Source organism: Biomphalaria glabrata, chromosome 5 (genome assembly GCF_947242115.1).
Source record: "Biomphalaria glabrata chromosome 5, xgBioGlab47.1, whole genome shotgun sequence".
NCBI classification, from domain to species: domain Eukaryota; kingdom Metazoa; phylum Mollusca; class Gastropoda; family Planorbidae; genus Biomphalaria; species Biomphalaria glabrata.
In genome coordinates this window covers 26,987,731-27,007,163 of record NC_074715.1, presented here as the reverse complement: position 1 = coordinate 27,007,163, position 19,433 = coordinate 26,987,731, and the positions used below count along the sequence as shown (strand labels likewise).

Below are 19,433 nucleotides of genomic sequence, written 5' to 3'. Positions count from 1 at the left end.
TTCGCGTGGATAGGCGGTCCAATTATTTGTAGAAACCACAGCTTGTTCACAGAATCAATTAATTATCTATATGATTAAAACGAGTTAATGATATTGTCACTAATTATATATCATGTCGTTCCCCTGTTGGCAGATTGGGTGGGGTAGGGCGGGGGTGAATACATCTACTGCCCTTCCCACCTAAACCCCTTGAGTGGGTGGTGATCCTACCTTTATGGAGAAATCATAGTTAGTGAACAAAATTAGTTGAATTACTATATCATTTTTATGTCGCTACCTTTCTGGTATCTTGGCCGATTCGGTGAGGTGGGGAGGATGTGATTGCTTCTACTGCTCTCCCCACTCTAGCCCTCTGAAAAAGGGAGGGGGGTCTGTCCTACTTTTATGGAGAAATCATAGTTTGTGAACAAAATTAGTTGAATATCTATATAATATAAACTACATATTGATATTTGAACCCATTTGTATATTATGTCGCACACAAACTTCAATCTCAAATTTTATCATTAGTAAATTTAAATGAAAAAGGGTTGTACCAGGTGGGAGGGGCGATACATGCAATCGCCCTCCGCCCATAGGACAAACCAATCCTTTTTCTTTTGTGTTTGAGTTAAGATATTACAAAATGTAAAAATAACAAACTGTCATGAATATAATTTATATATGCTATGAATTAAAGTCTTCTATCGAGTCGCCCCACCCGCTATTCTTTAATGCTAAATGCAATCATTAGCAGAAAGTATAAAAAGGCGCGAAGATTAACGTTTCCATCCTACCACCTTCTCCCCTTTCCAGACGAAAACATGACGTTTTAAAACAAAAAAGTCAAATAAGGCGACAGAGTTTATATAATTGCACATAATTATTTTAAGAAAGACTTTATTTTCTAAAATTTAGATTTCATACGAAATTTTTAGTATATGAGTAACAATTAAGATGAGTTCTGAACCCAAATATTAGTTTATATATATATATATATTGCTATAACTTAGCAATTAACCTCAACGAAAGTGATATAAAACAGAACATTTAATAATCAATTATAAACTACATCTAGAGCCAAACTTAGAATCACAGCTCATGCCTCCTTGTTTACATCTCTAATCATCGGCCATCTTCCTTCCTCTGTTCTCTATCGTGTCCTCTGGTACACAATGTCGCGCCAAATGACAGTGCACAATGTAGAGTCATAACACTGCCCCCTCCTTAGTTATGTTCGTCCCGAACATGACCAGATTTTCGACAGGGCTGCAGAATTGTCAATGCGGATGAAGTTCTGGCAAGAAAGTTATAGTCCCACTGGAGGCCAGATCATAAAACACACAGTAATTTTCAGCAATCTCCAGAAGGTAGGCCTTTCTACACATGTCCATTAACCACATTATCAGTGTCCAGTTTCCGCTGAAATTGATTCATCTTTTACTCTGCTTTGTGAAGGCAGACGTACACACGTTTGTCAAGTCCAGACCTGTTGATGTTTTTTTTTTTTTTTTGGTATTTGCATTGTTCATTCGAGGTGCCGCCCGTACAGTTCTTATTAAATTTCTGTCTGCAGTTAGTACTGGTAGATAAACAGAAGTATTGGACGCAGACCCAACGTTGTCTAATTTGGTCATGTCCATTGAAGCACTCATATCAAGGACATCGAAAGCAATAGTTTCATTCTGCCTATAGGTCACTCCTCTAGTTTCTTCATCTAGCGTTTTATTTTCGGGTCTGCGCTTATCGTTGAAAAGGTTGCCACTTTCTTTATCTTGAAAGCTAGACGCATATGACTTGTCATTATGGTCATCGACGGTCCTGCCACCACCAACACTTTCGTTGTAACTACCCGTACAGCCACAACAATGATTGGTTGATGTTTCATTCTACGCTTTTCTAGGATGTAGCCGGCCTTCCAGTTTGTCCCTTTTATGATACCTGTTTACTGACAGATTGGACCATTTTGGTATGGTCGTATGTTCGATTCGTTTCACCTGAACGCCTTCCACACCAAGCAATGGGAACTCTATGTGTCCATATTGTATAGTTCCACTTCCAATGTTTAGAGATAAACCGAATTCCTGCATAAAATCCAGACCAAGGATGCAATCGTCGACAACATTGGAGATCAGAAAATCATGACCAAATAGTTGATTTCCTATTTCAAAGCTAAGCCGTATTTGTCCTAATATAGGTAACAGTTCGCCACCTTCCGTTTTAAGAGTGTAGCCATTCACTCGTATTATTTCTTGATCTCCGATCAGACTGGGTCTAACTAATCGACCGCGTAGCCCCTGTGTCCAAGAGGAACCTATAAGAACGAACGCCAATCTTTTCTTGCACTCTCAAGGTTCTGCTTTGCTCTAACACTCTGAAAGGAGTGGATATTCTCGGAGTTCCGATTTCCTGGGTTGCCAGTTCTTGCTCCCTAAACCCGTGGAGTCGTAGCGATTTACGTTCTGATGCACAGCCTTGGCCTTGGAACAACATGTTACAATTCCTCCTTAAATGACCTGGAGTGTTACAATTCCAACAACGAAAAGTCTTTCTACTACGCCTTGAGGCCTGATAAGGTTCCCGTTCATTTAAAGCCTTCTCCACCATTCTTCGGATCAGCCGCGGCAGATCCTCCTCTTCCGACACATTTAACGTCCGACAATAGTGTATGTTCCTCGCTGAAACTTCGGCCGCCTCGTAGGACAGGGCATAGATGAGGGCTTCGTTGATTTTCCATTTTCCGCTTATTCGGATGGCCTTCTTAAGTTCAGAATCTCGCATTCCATCTATAAAGGCATCTGTGAACAGAACATCCAAAAGTTCCTGTGTTGCCGATGGGTAAGCAAGACGGGCGAAACGTTCTACGTCTGCTGCTAATTCCTGTAATGTCTCTCCGTTTTTCTGTTGTCGATTCTTTAATTGCATCCTGAAATCTTCCTGCAGGTGTTCATTGACGTATCGTAGTTCCATTGTTTTGACCATGACACCGTAGTCTGTCCGATCCGTCAGAGTCTGTAACAATTCGGCTGCCTTGCCTCTGAGTGCCAACATGAGACCAGTTGCCTTCTCTGCCCTGGTAACCCATCTGTTGATTTGCGCCGCCGCCTCGAATTGTAATCGATACGCCGACCAAGACACAGAGCCATCAAACACCGGTGGTTTAATCTTCCCCGTCATTTCAGTCACAGTGGCACCCGCATCTTGTTTCTTTTGCAGCTCCGCCTTCATTTCATTTCGTAATTGTTGAATTTTAGAATCAACATCTCCCGCCATTTGGGACCTTAATTCAGCGACCTCATTTCTTAATTGTTGTTTGAAACTGTCTATGTCATTGTTCCATTCGGTCACAAAGGATGCTATTGAGCTCAGTTTATTACCTAATTCGTCTTTAAGTTCATCCTTTAATAAATTCCAGGTCTTCCTTCATTTGTTCTTGCATCGATTGAAAATGATCCCTCATATCCGGTTCTTTTTCAAACAAATAGGTGTCCGGATTCTGCTCTTCATCTATGATGTTTTGCCTAATACGTTCTATGAGTGCCTCCTTGTTGCCGCTTACGTTCAGCTCCCTCCCTTTCAGTTCCTGTCTAAGTTCCTGTAATGACAGTTGACTAAGTGTTTCTTAGACGCCATCCCGTATCAAAACGTTGATCAACTAAAACCAAAACTTATGTTGATCTACCCGAAAATGGAATCGTTCAATGTCTTATACCTAGATCTAGACCTTCTTCTCCACTTTCGTTGAGGATCCCACTTCTGACACGATTACTATAACTTAGCAATTAACCTCAACGAAAGTGATATAAAACAGAACATTTAATAATCAATTATAAACTACATCTACAGCCAAACTTAGAATCACAACTCAGGCCTTCTTGTTTACATCGCTAATCATCGGCCATCTTCCTTCCTCTGTTCTCTATCGTGTCCTCTGGTACACAATGTCGCGCCAAATGACAGTGCGCAATCTGGAGTCATAACAATATATATATATATATATATATATATATATATATATATATATATATATATATATATATATATATAGTGTAAATGAGTCAATTAATATTTGTTGACTTAAATTGACCTTTTTTAGTTATAGTATCGAGTTAGTTTAGTTGATTTCTTCTTTATAAAACTATTCCCTAAAGATAGAAGCAGGGGCGGACTGGGTGTTAAATCGTCCCTGGCATTTCTATGCAATCCGGCCGCCAAATTACATCATGCATATCCTTAAAATCATTCTGCTAAGTTTGATACAGTGACGAAAACTGGGTTTACGTGACATAATGCATTTACACTAGTAGGTAGCCTGCATGGTTAGCTAAATAACAATTTACTTCAATATTGTTTTTTTTTTACTATCTGGAATTAAATGACACTTGAAATTGGATCTTTTATAAAGTGAACGAAAAACCAAGCTACCATATAGGTCTATATTAACATAACCATGTAATGATATTCACACACAACAGTGCTATTTATAGGCTTCATCCCTTATAGGGACCTACGTACTAAGCGATTAACAAGTAACAATGCGTATATTTCTTATAAACTTCGTTGGTGTCAATATATTCGGATGCGTCTATAAAGGGACCAATCGCCTATAAATAGCACTGTGTACGGTTGTAGGCTTTTACATTATTTCGGAAAATACGTTAGTTTGTAATCCTAAAACACTGTAGAGTCTGTAAATTACGTTATTACGTTAGTTTGTAATCCTAAAACACTGTAGAGTCTGTAAATTACGTTATTACGTTAGTTTGTAATCCTAAAACAGTGTAGAGTCTGTAAATTACGTTATTACGTTAGTTTGTAATCCTAAAACACTGTAGAGTCTGTAAATTACGTTATTACGTTAGTTTGTAATCCTAAAACACTGTAGAGTCTGTAAATTACGTTATTACGTTAGTTTGTAATCCTAAAACACTGTAGAGTCTGTAAATTACGTTATTACGTTAGTTTGTAATCCTAAAACACTGTAGAGTCTGTAAATTACGTTATTACGTTAGTTTGTAATCCTAAAACACTGTAGAGTCTGTAAATTACGTTATTACGTTAGTTTGTAATCCTAAAACACTGTAGAGTCTGTAAATTACGTTATTACGTTAGTTTGTAATCCTAAAACACTGTAGAGTCTGTAAATTACGTTATTACGTTAGTTTGTAATCCTAAAACACTGTAGAGTCTGTAAATTACGTTATTACGTTAGTTTGTAATCCTAAAACACTGTAGAGTCTGTAAATTACGTTATTACGTTAGTTTGTAATCCTAAAACACTGTAGAGTCTGTAAATTACGTTATTACGTTAGTTTGTAATCCTAAAACACTGTAGAGTCTGTAAATTACGTTATTACGTTAGTTTGTAATCCTAAAACACTGTAGAGTCTGTAAATTACGTTATTACGTTAGTTTGTAATCCTAAAACACTGTAGAGTCTGTAAATTACGTTATTACGTTAGTTTGTAATCCTAAAACACTGTAGAGTCTGTAAATTACGTTATTACGTTAGTTTGTAATCCTAAAACACTGTAGAGTCTGTAAATTACGTTATTACGTTAGTTTGTAATCCTAAAACACTGTAGAGTCTGTAAATTACGTTATTACGTTAGTTTGTAATCCTAAAACACTGTAGAGTCTGTAAATTACGACACCCTGAGTGCTCCTCCTTTTATACAAGAATATTTCTAATTCTTTTGACAATTTAATACAAGTCTTAGTGGCATCCATGCGGCTCATTCACCGGCCCACCGGGCATTTGCCAGAATGCCCATATAGCCAGTCCGCCCCTGGATAGAAACGATTTTTATCGATGTGAATATAAAATTTTGAATATTCGTACTTGCACATACAAATTATGTCTGACAAAGAAAAAATAAATACATACCACTTTATAAAAAAAAAAAAAACAATATCCCATGTACACACACACAAACTTAAAAAAAAATATATAAAAGTTTTTCCCCGAATAATGTCTTGTGTTGTATGAATTTTAGTTTGCCCGGAGCAGACGTTTGATTTGGATTGTAGCTTAATGTGCCACTGCAAGGACAATGAAGAATGTAACAAAGTTGAAGGTAGCTGCCCATCGTTCCAGTGTCACGATGACTGGGATGGACTAGGATGTCAGAGAAGTACGTTCACAATGTGCAGTAGACTCTAGATATGGGATAGACTAGGATGTCAGAGAAGTACGTTCACAATGTGCAGTAGACTCTAGATATGGGATAGACTAGGATGTCAGAGAAGTACGTTCACAATGTGCAGTAGACTCTAGATATGGGATAGACTAGGATGTCAGAGAAGTACGTTCACAATGTGCAGTAGACTCTAGATATGGGATAGACTAGGATGTCAGAGAAGTATGTTCACAATGTGCAGTAGACTCTAGATATGGGATAGACTAGGAAGTCAGAGAAGTACGTTCACAATGTGCAGTAGACTCTAGATATGGCCATAGGTACTGTTGGGAGCAGCTACACAAAACAAGAAATACAAATAAACAATTTTTTGTATTCAGCGCAGTGGCGTAGCATCCACGGCGCGAGGGGTTTCAGTGAACCCGGGCCCACGACCATTTAGGGGCCCACACCCGATGATGTAACAAATATGGTGCCAGGGCCGGATTTACCTCTATGTTATTTAATTAGGGCCTCCATGAAATATTTAGTAGTTACAATATCTGGACTTATATGGGGCTTCATTTCTCAAATATCTTAAGGCCTTTTTAACCTAAACTACGACACTGCATGGGCATAGAGGTTTCTTTCATATCGCCTGTTCCCTGTGCGATTAGAAATATTTTTAACAATGTTGTTTTTGTTTGGCGCAATTTCATGTATTTAGCTTTCTCAATACGCTTTGATCTTATCACGTGTCAAGTGTTGTTTTTATGGTCCTTGTTTGGTGTTGTTCTTGTGGTCCTAGATGTGTTTCTAGTTTAGCGTTGTTCTTGTGGTCCTAGTTTAGCGTTGTTCTTGTGGTCCTAGTTTAGCGTTGTTCTTGTGGGACTAGTTTAGTGTTGTTCTTGTGGTCCTAGTTTAGCGTTGTTCTTGTGGTCCTAGTTTAGCGTTGTTCTTGTGGGACTAGTTTAGCGTTGTTCTTGTGGGACTAGTTTAGCGTTGTTCTTGTGGGACTAGTTTAGCGTTGTTCTTGTGGTCCTAGTTTAGCGTTGTTCTTGTGGGACTAGTTTAGCGTTGTTCTTGTGGGACTAGTTTAGCGTTGTTCTTGTGGGACTAGTTTAGTGTTGTTCTTGTGGGACTAGTTTAGCGTTGTTCTTGTGGTCCTAGTTTAGCGTTGTTCTTGTGGGACTAGTTTAGCGTTGTTCTTGTGGGACTAGTTTAGTGTTGTTCTTGTGGAACTAGTTTAGCTTTGTTCTTGTGGGACTAGTTTAGTGTTGTTCTTGTGGGACTAGTTTAGCGTTGTTCTTGTGGTCCTAGTTTAGTGTTGTTCTTGTGGGACTAGTTTAGTGTTGTTCTTGTGCGACTAGTTTAGTGTTGTTCTTGTGGGACTAGTTTAGCATTGTTCTTGTGGGACTAGTTTAGTGTTGTTCTTGTGCGACTAGTTTAGTGTTGTTCTTGTGGGACTAGTTTAGTGTTGTTCTTGTGTGACTAGTTTAGTGTTGTTCTTCTGGTCCTAGTCTAGTGTTGTTCTTCTGGTCCTAGTTTAGTGTTTAGTGTTGTTCTTCTGGTCCTAGTTTAGTGTTGTTTTTATGGTCCTAGTTTAGTGTTGTTTTTATAGTCCTAGTTTAGTATTTAGTGTTGTTCCTGTGGGACTAGTTTAGTGTTGTTCTTGTGCGACTAGTTTAGTGTTGTTCTTGTGGGACTAGTTTAGTGTTGTTCTTGTGTGACTAGTTTAGTGTTGTTCTTCTGGTCCTAGTCTAGTGTTGTTCTTCTGGTCCTAGTCTAGTGTTGTTCTTCTGGTCCTAGTTCAGTGTTTAGTGTTGTTCTTCTGGTCCTAGTCTAGTGTTGTTCTTCTGGTCCTAGTTTAGTGTTTAGTGTTGTTCTTCTGGTCCTAGTTTAGTGTTGTTTTTATGGTCCTAGTTTAGTGTTGTTTTTATGGTCCTAGTTTAGTGTTGTTCTTCTGGTCCTAGTTTAGTGTTGTTTTTATGGTCCTAGTTTAGTGTTTAGTGTTGTTCCTGTGGGACTAGTTCAGTGTTTAGTGTTGTTCTTCTGGTCCTAGTCTAGTGTTGTTCTTCTGGTCCTAGTTTAGTGTTTAGTGTTGTTCTTCTGGTCCTAGTTTAGTGTTGTTTTTATGGTCCTAGTTTAGTGTTGTTTTTATTGTCCTAGTTTAGTGTTGTTCTTCAGGTCCTAGTTTAGTGTTGTTTGTATGGTCCTAGTTTAGTGTTGTTTTTATGGTCCTAGTTTAGTGTTGTTTTTATGGTCCTAGTTTAGTGTTGTTTTTATGGTCCTAGTTTAGTGTTGTTTTTATGGTCCTAGTTTAGTGTTGTTTTTATGGTCCTAGTTTAGTGTTGTTTTTATGATCCTTGTTTGGTGTTGTTCTTGTGGTCCTAGATGTGTTTCTAGTTTAGCGTTGTTCTTGTGGTCCTAGTTTAGCGTTGTTCTTGTGGTCCTAGTTTAGCGTTGTTCTTGTGGTCCTAGTTTAGCGTTGTTCTTGTGGGACTAGTTTAGCGTTGTTCTTGTGGGACTAGTTTAGCGTTGTTCTTGTGGGACTAGTTTAGTGTTGTTCTTGTGGGACTAGTTTAGCGTTGTTCTTGTGGTCCTAGTTTAGCGTTGTTCTTGTGGGACTAGTTTAGCGTTGTTCTTGTGGGACTAGTTTAGTGTTGTGATCCAATCCAGAATACTTAGATTGCTCAACCTAACCCTTATCTAGTTTAGTGTTGTTCTTGTGGGACTAGTTTAGCTTTGTTCTTGTGGGACTAGTTTAGTGTTAATCTTGTGGGACTAGTTTAGCGTTGTTCTTGTGGGACTAGTTTAGTGTTAATCTTGTGGGACTAGTTTAGCGTTGTTCTTGTGGGACTAGTTTAGTGTTGTTCTTGTGGGACTAGTTTAGCGTTGTTCTTGTGGGACTAGTTTAGTGTTGTTCTCGTGCGACTAGTTTAGTGTTGTTCTTGTGGGACTAGTTTAGTGTTGTTCTTGTGGGACTAGTTTAGTGTTGTTCTTCTGGTCCTTGTCTAGTGTTGTTCTTGTGGTCCTAGTTCAGTGTTTATTGTTGTTCTTCTGGTCCTAGTTTAGTGTTGTTTTTATGGTCCTAGTTTAGTGTTGTTTTTATGGTCCTTAGTTTAGTGTTGTTCTTCTGGTCCTAGTTTAGTGTTGTTTTTATGGTCCTAGTTTAGTGTTGTTCTTCTGGTCCTAGTTTAGTATTTAGAGTTGTTCCTGTGGGACTAGTTTAGTGTTGTTCTTGTGGTCCTAGTTTAGTGTTGTTCTTCTGGTCCTAGTTTATCGTTGTTCTTCTGGTCCTAGTTTAGTGTTGTTCTTGTGGTCCTAGTTTAGGGCTGTTGCTGTGGAACTAGTTTAGTGTTGTTCTTGTAGACCTAGTTTAGTATTTAGTGTTGTTCTTGTGGTCCTAGTTTAGCGTTGTTCTTCTGGTCCTAGTTTAGTGTTGTTCCTGTGGTCCTAGTTTAGTGTTGTTCTTGTGGTCCTAGTTTAGTGCTGTTCATGTGGTCCTAGTTAAGTGTTGTTCATGTGGGACTAGTTTAGTGTTGTTCATGTGGTCCTAGTTAAGTGTTGTTCTTGTGGGACTAGTTTAGTGTTGTTCTTGTGGGACTAGTTTAGTGTTGTGATCCTATATAGAATACTTAGATTGCTCAACCTAACCCTTATCTAGAATAAATTCAATTTATTATCGCTTTCAGGGCTACCAAAGTTTTCGGAACCTCCAAAGTTGTTATCCTCAACCTGTAACAATGTAACTCTAGGATGGTCCTCATTTCGTGAAAACGTTGACATTGGTGTGGGGCCCATAGCACAGTACAAGTAAGAGGAGTTTTTTGTTTACTGAAATCTGCATACTTAAAAGTACAGCATACAGAAATACTATTGCTAACACACAATTGGGAATGTTCTCACTCAAAGTTAATAACAGTAATCTTCTCTTTGTTAAGAATTGTTTAAAAGATCTCTTTACATTTTAGAAGCAATAAATTCCAGTAAGAGAAAAAGAAGAGAAAGTTATCTGAAGACTTTTGGTGGCGATATAATGGAACCTAAGGAAAAACTTTTTTAAAAAGTGAAAATATTGGTAGAGATTTTGAAATAGACAAAGCAAACAATGTCAAGGACTGAAAGATCGCGTTATCAACTCAATATTAAAGATTACATTGTGCTACATGCGAAAGACCTTAGAAATTTTTTTCTGTAGTGCAGTAAAATGCAAAAAATTAGGAGTATAGATATTTGCCCCAATCTTAATCCTATACTCTTAAGCAAGCAATTCTTGTATGTATGTACAATTGTGTATACATATATTGTTTACACTTTAATTTCATAGAGCCGTGTAGGTAGCTTTTACTTTGTTGTTATTTAGCTGGTGAATTAGTACAATGTGTACAAGCTTCGAAGTCTACTGTCCCATACCAAAACGAAGGAAATGGTCATGACACAGCTTCTATACGCCTTACTTGCTCACACTGAACATGATATCCAGCTCGCGGTCAACGCTTTTAAGAAAAACAAATGCGCCATTTTACTTTATTACAATGTGCATGTATTATCCAATAACGTAGATTTTTTGCATCACTTGATGCTTCGTACTTAAGCCATAATGAATATACTAATTGCAATATTAAATGTCTGAACGTTACCATTTTAGAAGTTACACTGCAAGACTTTCTTCCAAGCCAATCCTAGACCATTAAGCAAACGATGCAATGTAAAACGACACGACATGAGCTTTGTTTTTTCGGCATTATTGGAGGACCTAAGACACTTTCTATTCTAATTGCCATGTAGAATTACATTTAGAAATAACAGAACACAAAAAAAGAACTCTTTCTCTTGGTAGTCTTTACCCGATCGTTCATTTTCGTAATTATAAAAATACTCCCAAAATGACTTCGGGTATATATCCTTCCTTAAAAAATTATTCAGCCGAGCGAGGTTCGGTCACCTGGTACAATATGATTGAAATACTTCGTTTATCAATACTTCTGTATTCTGCATATCGGAGGCACCAAATAGTTTGCTATTTAAGGTTTGGTCTTCATGTACGAACATTCCCAATGTAGATGTCGGTGTGGTTACTGTAGCAAGTCGAGAAATACATTTTGCAATGTGAAATGTTCTAAGAACAAAATGAGCTATAGAAGTACAGTTTCCCGTTCACACCTTGCTGTCTATGCGTTCATTTGTATCTGCGAAGGTATAAGATCAGCCTTTAACTTCTTAATTTAATGTCCGGTGCCCATTTGATTTGGTCGGAATGAGAATGTCAAAGTTGACAAGCACTTTACCTCCAGATGACTACATTCTCTGTCTAGCCCACTGTAAACATGGCTTACACAAAGATGTCACCTTGACAACATTCCAGCGTCAGAACGAAGAACCCCCCCCACACACACACACACACACACTTTCCACCCTCTGCACATATGTACATTGTCCTTTCATTATGGTCTCTTTTTTAGGCTAATGTTGAAGAAAACAACGAGTACTCAAAATGTGACCCTAGTTCCCGAGTGTTTTAGAACCTCTCATGATCACCCTGTGCTTAAGATCAAAGTATTTGTGCGAGGATTACGGGAACTACAACTTGTTTCTGCTCCTAACGGCCGACTATGAGAAGAAATGATGTTACATATATTCTTCTTATAAATATTTATAAGTTGGAATGTTTTCAGTGAAATCTTCAAAATTGACATTTAAATTGAGCTTTCAAACTACATGACACATCGTCTATGGAGAGTACCTAATTGTGATTCTATAAAGTGGCACAGTTAAAAGTGCAATGTTTAAGTTTGCATCCACAGTGTAATATTTACATCAACAGAGTAATGTTTACATCCACTGTGTAATATTTACATTCACAGTGTAATGTTTAAAGAAACCGACTCGGATAGATGGTACAACCCGCTCAACTTTTCCAACTTAGAAGATACTCACTACTTAGCAATCATCAACAGCGGCCTAACACCCGACTCAATGTATCAGTTTCGAATAGACATCATGGCCAGTGAAATAGACAAGCTTTTTGTAAGAAGATTTGTCCATGGCGAACTGACACAAGAAATCTTCAACAACTGTTCCGGATATGATTTCAGTAAGATGTAGACCTACACTTTATAATTACGTGCCACGCTTTTTGATGGCAGCAGCTCTCTCAAAATTAGGAAATAGATTTTTCATTTTAAATGAAGCCCATAAATAGGCTTTGCGTTTTGAATGAGATCCAAAGATTAAATTAATTCTTAGTCCGTGGCCTTTTTTTTTTTCATTGTTATATTTTTATTTTGAGCATAGGATAGAACTAATTCTTGCAAGTGCTCCTGCTTCCTTAGTGCCATTACAGCATGTTACGGATTGCCTGAATCAGAAAATAAAATTGACTTAGCAGAGTTTAGGTCTCTAGTTAACATACACAACTCAAGAAAACATTAAGAAACTGGAACAGACACAAAATAGAGCAGTGAGATTCATAACAAACGAATATTTACATTTGACTAGAGTAACACCTTTAGTAAAATCACTTAATTTAGAAAGGCTTCAGGACAGAAGACTCAAAAGTAAAGTAGCAATTATACATCAAAAACTGAACCATAATCTTTAAATACAAAAACAAAATTTAATAAAATACTCTGAAAGACACAAAGATAAAGGCACATTCCTCGTCCCATATGCTTGGACAAATTTGTACAAATACTCCTTCTTCCCTAGTGCTATTAGAGCATGGAATGAGTTGCCTGAGCTAGCCAGGAAAACCAGTGACTTGGAAGAATTTGTCATTGGTTAATATGCATGACTAAATGCATGACGCGTAGGACGTAATCATCTTCTTTTTTGAAGTAACGTCTGTATTATATAAGATAAGACACATGGCCACGCGTCGGACGTAATTATTTTATGTTAAGAAGGAACGTCTTTAATTTAAAAGATAACTACACTTGTCTAGCTTACAGGGGCGTAACTAGGGATTTGGGGGCCCGGGGGGATTGACCTCTTTGGGGGTCCCTTGCATTTTGACATTCGACACATGACATGAGATAATGTACGCAAATATATATAAGCCCAAAATATAATTGGTTCAGTATATCAGTAAACTTAACAAAAAAAAATATCATGAAGACTCTTTTAATGAATATTGCCGTTGTTTATTAGTTAAATAATGCAAAAGTGACAACTCTGAATTGATATCGCTTCACGTAGTGCATTCTGTGCAGCAAAGACATCTATAACAACATCTACATCGATACTTTCTAGTATTTGTGACTTCACTGACAATAAAGCCATGATAAGCTTTTCTTGCGTCATTGTGCTCCAGGGATAGTTTTTGATGAACTTGAGCTTTGAGAATGATCTCTCACAAGACGTAATGGAAGTGGCCTGAGTTAGCGGTATTCGGAGGAGGTTGCAAAGTGAAGCCTTTTTCCTAAATATGTCTATTGGTGATTGTATTACTGGTTTGTTAATGAAAAGTGCTCGTGCATCAATGACATCATTGAAAAAGCGATTTTCCATTTATTTCATCATACAAACAGGAAAAGTAACACAGTTTGTCATAAGCGTGTCTTTATCTAACAGGTGTCATGGTTCAAGAAGAAACCCAAAGGTATCCATTTTCTTTCCAGCCTTTGGAATCTGCCCTTCATCTCCATATGAAATCTGTCCAGCACTTCTGTCGCAACACGTTGGAATTGCAGTTCTATTGACAGTCCTACATTAGAACTCAACTTCCCATCAAGTCTTTTCTTTCTTCTGGTTGTTTTGATTACAGGGAATCCATAGTATTCATTACCTTCTTTTGCTTTTTCGATGGATTGGGTTTTTTGTCAGTTTCTCATCATTTTGCAGAAAGCATGAAAGGGTACTAATTTCTTTAGCAGCTTCCCGTATATGCAGTCCAGACTTTTGTAGTTTCTTCCGAACTATATTAATTGGGCGCAGGAGCTTTGACCAGAATTCAAGATAGGCAAAAAATTCTTAATTTTCCACTGCATGAAGAAGATTCTGTGCTAATATTGTATGGTATTACGTCATTGTTGGTTGTTTATGTTTTGTGCGAAAGCAAAAATATTTAGAGCATACAAAAGTGGGAAAGATCCATATCTCGTTATGCTCGAGTATAGAAATACTCCGATAAGTGGACTGCCGTATTCACCATCACAACTGCTGACGAGTAGAAGACTCAGGGAATCATTCCAACTGATCCCAAACTATTGAAACCATCGGTAGCTGAAAATGCAGAGACATTACTCAACGAACGACAGATGAAAAGCAAAGTGAAATACGATGCAAAATGTAGACTACCTAAAGATTATTCTGTCGGAGAGTTCGTCTAGGTCAAACATGGCAGAAAGTAGTTGTCATAAAAAAAAATTCAGCACCCAGATCTTACATCATAAAGACAAACGATGGAAAAACATACAGAAGAAATCAATGCTTTTTGAATAAGAGCTTCGATGAAGACATCTCTGGGTACTATGATACCGATGAAGACAATGAACTGCAAACTGTTGGAACAAACGAAACAGACAGTTATAGACCAATGTCTAGAGAACTTGTTGTGCCAGTCAAGACAACCAGAAGTGGACGAATTGTTAAAGTTCCTAGTAGACAGAGCCGGCCTTAGGCCTCTGCAGCCTATGCGGTCGCAGTGGGCCCCGCGCTTTCATAGGCCCCGCGCTAATTCTAAGTACTAAATTAAACCATTATAACGTAAATAAATTAAGATTGTTTTCGCGACCTCCTGATTTTCCAGGGCCTCCAGAAAATCTCATGAAAATGTAAAATATGCGATAAAGTCGAACTTTTTTTGAATTTATTCAGATCTCCTGAAGAATAGACCAAATTGACATTTTGGGGTGCCAATAAATAGAAAGTGGCATTGCGAGCTTTCATTTGATAAAAATTTATTGCAAAGACGAAAGTAGGCCTATTTTGAAAATAAAAAAAAAATAATTTTGACATTATGCTTATCCCTACCCAGATTAGGCCCCGCGAGATCCGTTTCGCATAGGGCCCCGCAAGATCCGTTTCGCATAGGGCCCCGCAAATGCTAGGGCCGGCCCTGCTAGTAGATATCACTCTTAAGAACTTTAAATAGAAGGGTGTGATAATAACTTCAAAAGGAAAGATGTGCTAATATTATATGATATTACGTCATTGTTTGTTGTTTATGTTTTGTGTGAAAGCAAAATGATTAGATGGAAATAAAAAAGGAGTTTCCATTGGAATGAGGAAAGATGAATAAAGGGGTAATAACTCGAGTGTGAAGTTTAATTCTGAAATTATAGAAGCCAAACCCGAATAATGGACTATTTTCGCATTATTAAGAATAACTTTTAGATGTTATACTCGATTCTGTAAATTTTGCTTCAAGGTTAATTAGTGTAGCCACACAATACTCGCCATTTAGATCTATTATTAGTAAAGGTAACAAGATAACTGGAATTCGCTGTATATCATGCAGTTTTATTCGTGGCAACAAAGTTTAAATTGTAAAACTAACTTTAAAAAAAACTTTGATCTCTGTGGGAAAAAAATATTTTTAAAAACAAAGTCAACGTACTGATAGACCTAGATCTAGGTTTAGTCTTTGTGATAAATTTAATCTATAAATGTTGAAAAAAAAAGACACCTGTTGACACTATTTGTCAATCAAATATATTAATTTATGTATTTACAAATTTATTTCGGACACCCATTTGGGCCCCCCCCCCCTTGGTGGGGGCCCGGGAGGATTTTAAAATTCTCCCCCCCCCCCCTTTAGTTACGCTACTGCTAGCTTAGGAGAAAATTAGATCTACTCCATACCCATGTTATTACGACAGTGAAATGCGCACTTTCTTCCCTTCTATTTTGTTAATTTATGAGTCTTTTTTTTTTCCTCTTCATTTTGTGATTCTTTCCCATCCCGACAATCCAATATATTATTAGTCTTTATTATGTTAATCTCTATTTGTATCTGTTATTGTTTATTTTATAAGGGGCTGAGATATGTAAAAAAGTTGTTCTTGTGTGTGTGTGCCCTCTCTGTCCTTCTGTCTGTTTCTTATCATCCTTGTATTTTCCCTAACAGACTTTGGAAGGTCTTCATCACAGAATTAAATGTTTGTTACGTATTTCTGATCTTCTGGCTAAATGTATTAGTAGGCACACAAATAAAAACACTGCAAAGAACTTGACAACTCAACTTTCAGCTTCATATAACTTTATTGACTATTAACTATAACAATTCGTCACTGTAACATGTAGCGTAGAAGACTGTACATTATCTGTCAGTTTACAGTTAGCTATAGTTCGTTGCAATTCATCTCTTCACTTCGTTGCTATGCCTCTCTTCTCAACTTGCATCGAGCCGTATTCCACAGAACAGACCAACGACACACTTCCCAGTGTCGCTCCAGGTCTCCCAAAGCTGAACCAAGTCGTACTCAAGTCTACCGAATCAGAGACGTACACGTCTTACATCGACTGTATCGACTGTAACGGCTCAAGTTCACTGTAGTTCGCTGTATAGACTTTAACGACAGTAGTCCACTCCAGTTAACTCTACCCTAGTTAACTTGCATCGAGTCGTACACATCTCTCTTCTACTGTCTCGCACAGTAGACAACAGTAACGAAGACAGTACCGAAGACTCTACCTACGACTGACTTTTACATTAACTCTCTGACTTATATAGAGTCCCTAATCGCTCCTCCAAAGTTGCACAAACACTGCTAGTATCATCTGGAACAACACGTGAGGAAACGTTACATCCTGTCTTTGTTTATGCATGTAGATCCCAGAAAACACCCGCTGCAGTGTCATCTTGCCAGGGTCACACGTAGTGACCTCTATCTGTCACTGGACATATTGCTAGTACTTTCTGGAACAACACGTAAGGACACGTCACATCCTGTCTTTGTTGATACATGTACATTCCAGAGACCACTCGCTCCAGTGTTATCTCGCCGGGGTCACACGTTAACCTCTTCCTGTCATTGGTCATTTGTAACATTTTATGCACGTACACGTTTATTCTAGGAATATCAGAAATTGTAAATCTGTAGGCCTATACAAGTTTTTCCCTTATTTCAATATAACAAACGTAAATGTACTATATAGTATCCTCATCAAATTTCGAACACTGGTTCCTTTTACCTTCTAGGTGCTGACTAAGTACGCTTTTTGACAGATGCGAAACCTGATCGCCGCAATTCTAGAAAAACCGCAAGCTCTATTAAACCTTTGTATTTTATTTTCGGTATTTCTCCAAAGGGCCGCAGTCTGGTTAGAATGCATTAAAATAAAAAAATATAAGTCTACTTACGTCATTTCCACTTATTTTTAGATTTGTAAATTTTAAAAGATACTAAAAGCATTAAAAGATAGATCTAGAGTCTTTTTCGAGAGAGAGAAAGACAGAGAGAGAGAGCAAGTAATGGTACTTTGTAACACTGTCAAACAAATAACAACTAATCCTAATTGCATTGAAAAGATAAATTTAAATCTTTTGTCATTTCACTACATTCAAAAGTGGTCAAAGAAACGATAACTGTGAATAAAACCAAATGGATATTTCCATTTTAGCTAGAGAACAAAATACCAAGAGAAATGTAGAAATGGGAAAGGGACTGTGAACGAAAATTTTACTTTTTGTTGTTGGCCAGGGTGGAGGGAGAGACCAATAAAAATACTACTAAAATTAACGGGCAGAAAATAGGACAGCGTGTATGTGTCGGGGTGCATTATGAAGCGGGTCTTTCCAACTGGAGCTCTACGTCTATATGGGAGATATTACGATGTGCAAAAAAACAAAACAAAATGGGGGTTCCAGAGAGCGAAAGAGAGAGAGAAGAGAGAGACGTGACAAGTCATTGTAACAGTTACACTAGATAACGGGCTAAAAAAAGTCTGTTAGGTTCATCGTTAAAACAGAAGCGTAGTGAGTAGTGAGGGGGCAATGGGGAGCACGATGCCCCGGGCGGCACCCTAAGAGGGCAGCCTATATTTCTATGTGATGTTCATGGAAAATGGGAGGGGGCGCCAATAATGTACTTGCCCCGGGCGCACGCCTCTAGGTTAAAATGAGGCCTATTTATTAAAATGTAAAAAGAAAAGAAGAGGTTGTTCCACCTGTGGCGAGGGTTTTATATTTTAGAATGACTTTGGTTCGTTACTCTTGGGGAAGTAATTTTGAGTTTCCCCGCTCACATAAGTAAATATTGAACAGGCACACTACGAGCAACAATTAGAACAAATGAACTGACTATAGGTTGAATAAAAAAATACAAATTTATTAAACAACAACAATATCACTACTAGCTTGGGTAGTGTGTTAACAATGATTCTGGTGGATTAATTTCATCATTGATTACATATGAAGGAGTGGATAAGTGTTTCTATTTTTAGTTCTTATCTTTCTTCGTTGGCCGGTTGGCCGCTGGACTTCTCTAGTAGATGCAGTAAGGACTCGGAGCTGAATCTTCTTGTAGAGGGATGAGGCTTGAGTCGAAAAGGAGTACGTCTGTAGCGAAAGGTGGGAAGGGTATTCTCAGGACCGTAGGTAGTGGGCAGCGGACAGCTGGAGCCTAGACTGGGCAGTTTATGCTAGGCAGTAGGCGCTGAACACCGGGCAAGTATCTGGGCACTGGACCGTAGGCAATCGGTAGTGGGCACCGAGCTTTAGGCCGTTTGTAGTGGGCACTACTGAGATTCCTTCTCGCTGACCGAAGGGCGGGGGGGGGGGAGTTCAGGCGTTGTAGGCTCAGGTTTGGTGACGCTGCAGATCCAGTCGAAGCTGATGATCTAACAGGTGTAGACAGTGCAGATCTAGTGGTGAAAAGACTGCAAGTCTAGTGTGCGTGATATTGCACCACCAATAACAACCAGGTTACATAGTATTAATGAATGCACAAAATAATACACATATAAAGATTTATCTAAACAAGAGCAACCTACCACGGTTGTTTAAACTATAGGCGGCTTTACGAGAGAAATTAAGTTCCAGCCTTGCCTATTCAATATAGAAATCTTTCTGGCGGGTGTGAGCGTCTGTTAGAGTTCGAGTCCACTCTTATATAGATTGGGACTTGAACTCATTAGCATAGCCAGTAGTGCCGGGCCAATGGATTAGCGGTATTTTGAATTTTATTTAAAATAACATTCGTGCTTGACCCAATGGGATTAAATCTTCTAAATTTCTAATTTACCTGCGTCCAGTAGAATTGAACTTTGAATTTCTATTAAGTTAACCCAAGGGCCCTATCTAACTTGTGATCAGGTCAGGAGTTGCTTAGATGGCAATATGGAAAGTTATCTTTTCCCTAGTAACTGCTTGGACGGGAAGATGTCACT

The 19,433-nt window shown here is 38.2% G+C and overlaps 1 protein-coding gene across 5 annotated transcripts in view; it reads left to right on the top strand.

Annotated features, from left to right (window-relative positions):
• LOC106080293 (multiple epidermal growth factor-like domains protein 10) overlaps positions 1 to 19,433 on the top strand; it is a 47,630-nt gene that overhangs the window by 21,923 nt on the left and 6,274 nt on the right. For 4 of the 5 annotated variants that reach the window (XM_056031100.1, XM_056031098.1, XM_056031099.1 and 1 more), the window contains 3 exons: positions 5,976 to 6,113; positions 9,794 to 9,914; positions 11,966 to 12,195. In XM_056031100.1, coding sequence (XP_055887075.1) covers positions 5,976 to 6,113; positions 9,794 to 9,914; positions 11,966 to 12,195 — 489 coding nt within the window. Of the gene's footprint in view, positions 1 to 5,975; positions 6,114 to 9,793; positions 9,915 to 11,563; positions 11,939 to 11,965; positions 12,196 to 19,433 lie in introns of those variants that run through there. The other variant, XM_056031101.1, reaches the window with a different exon arrangement.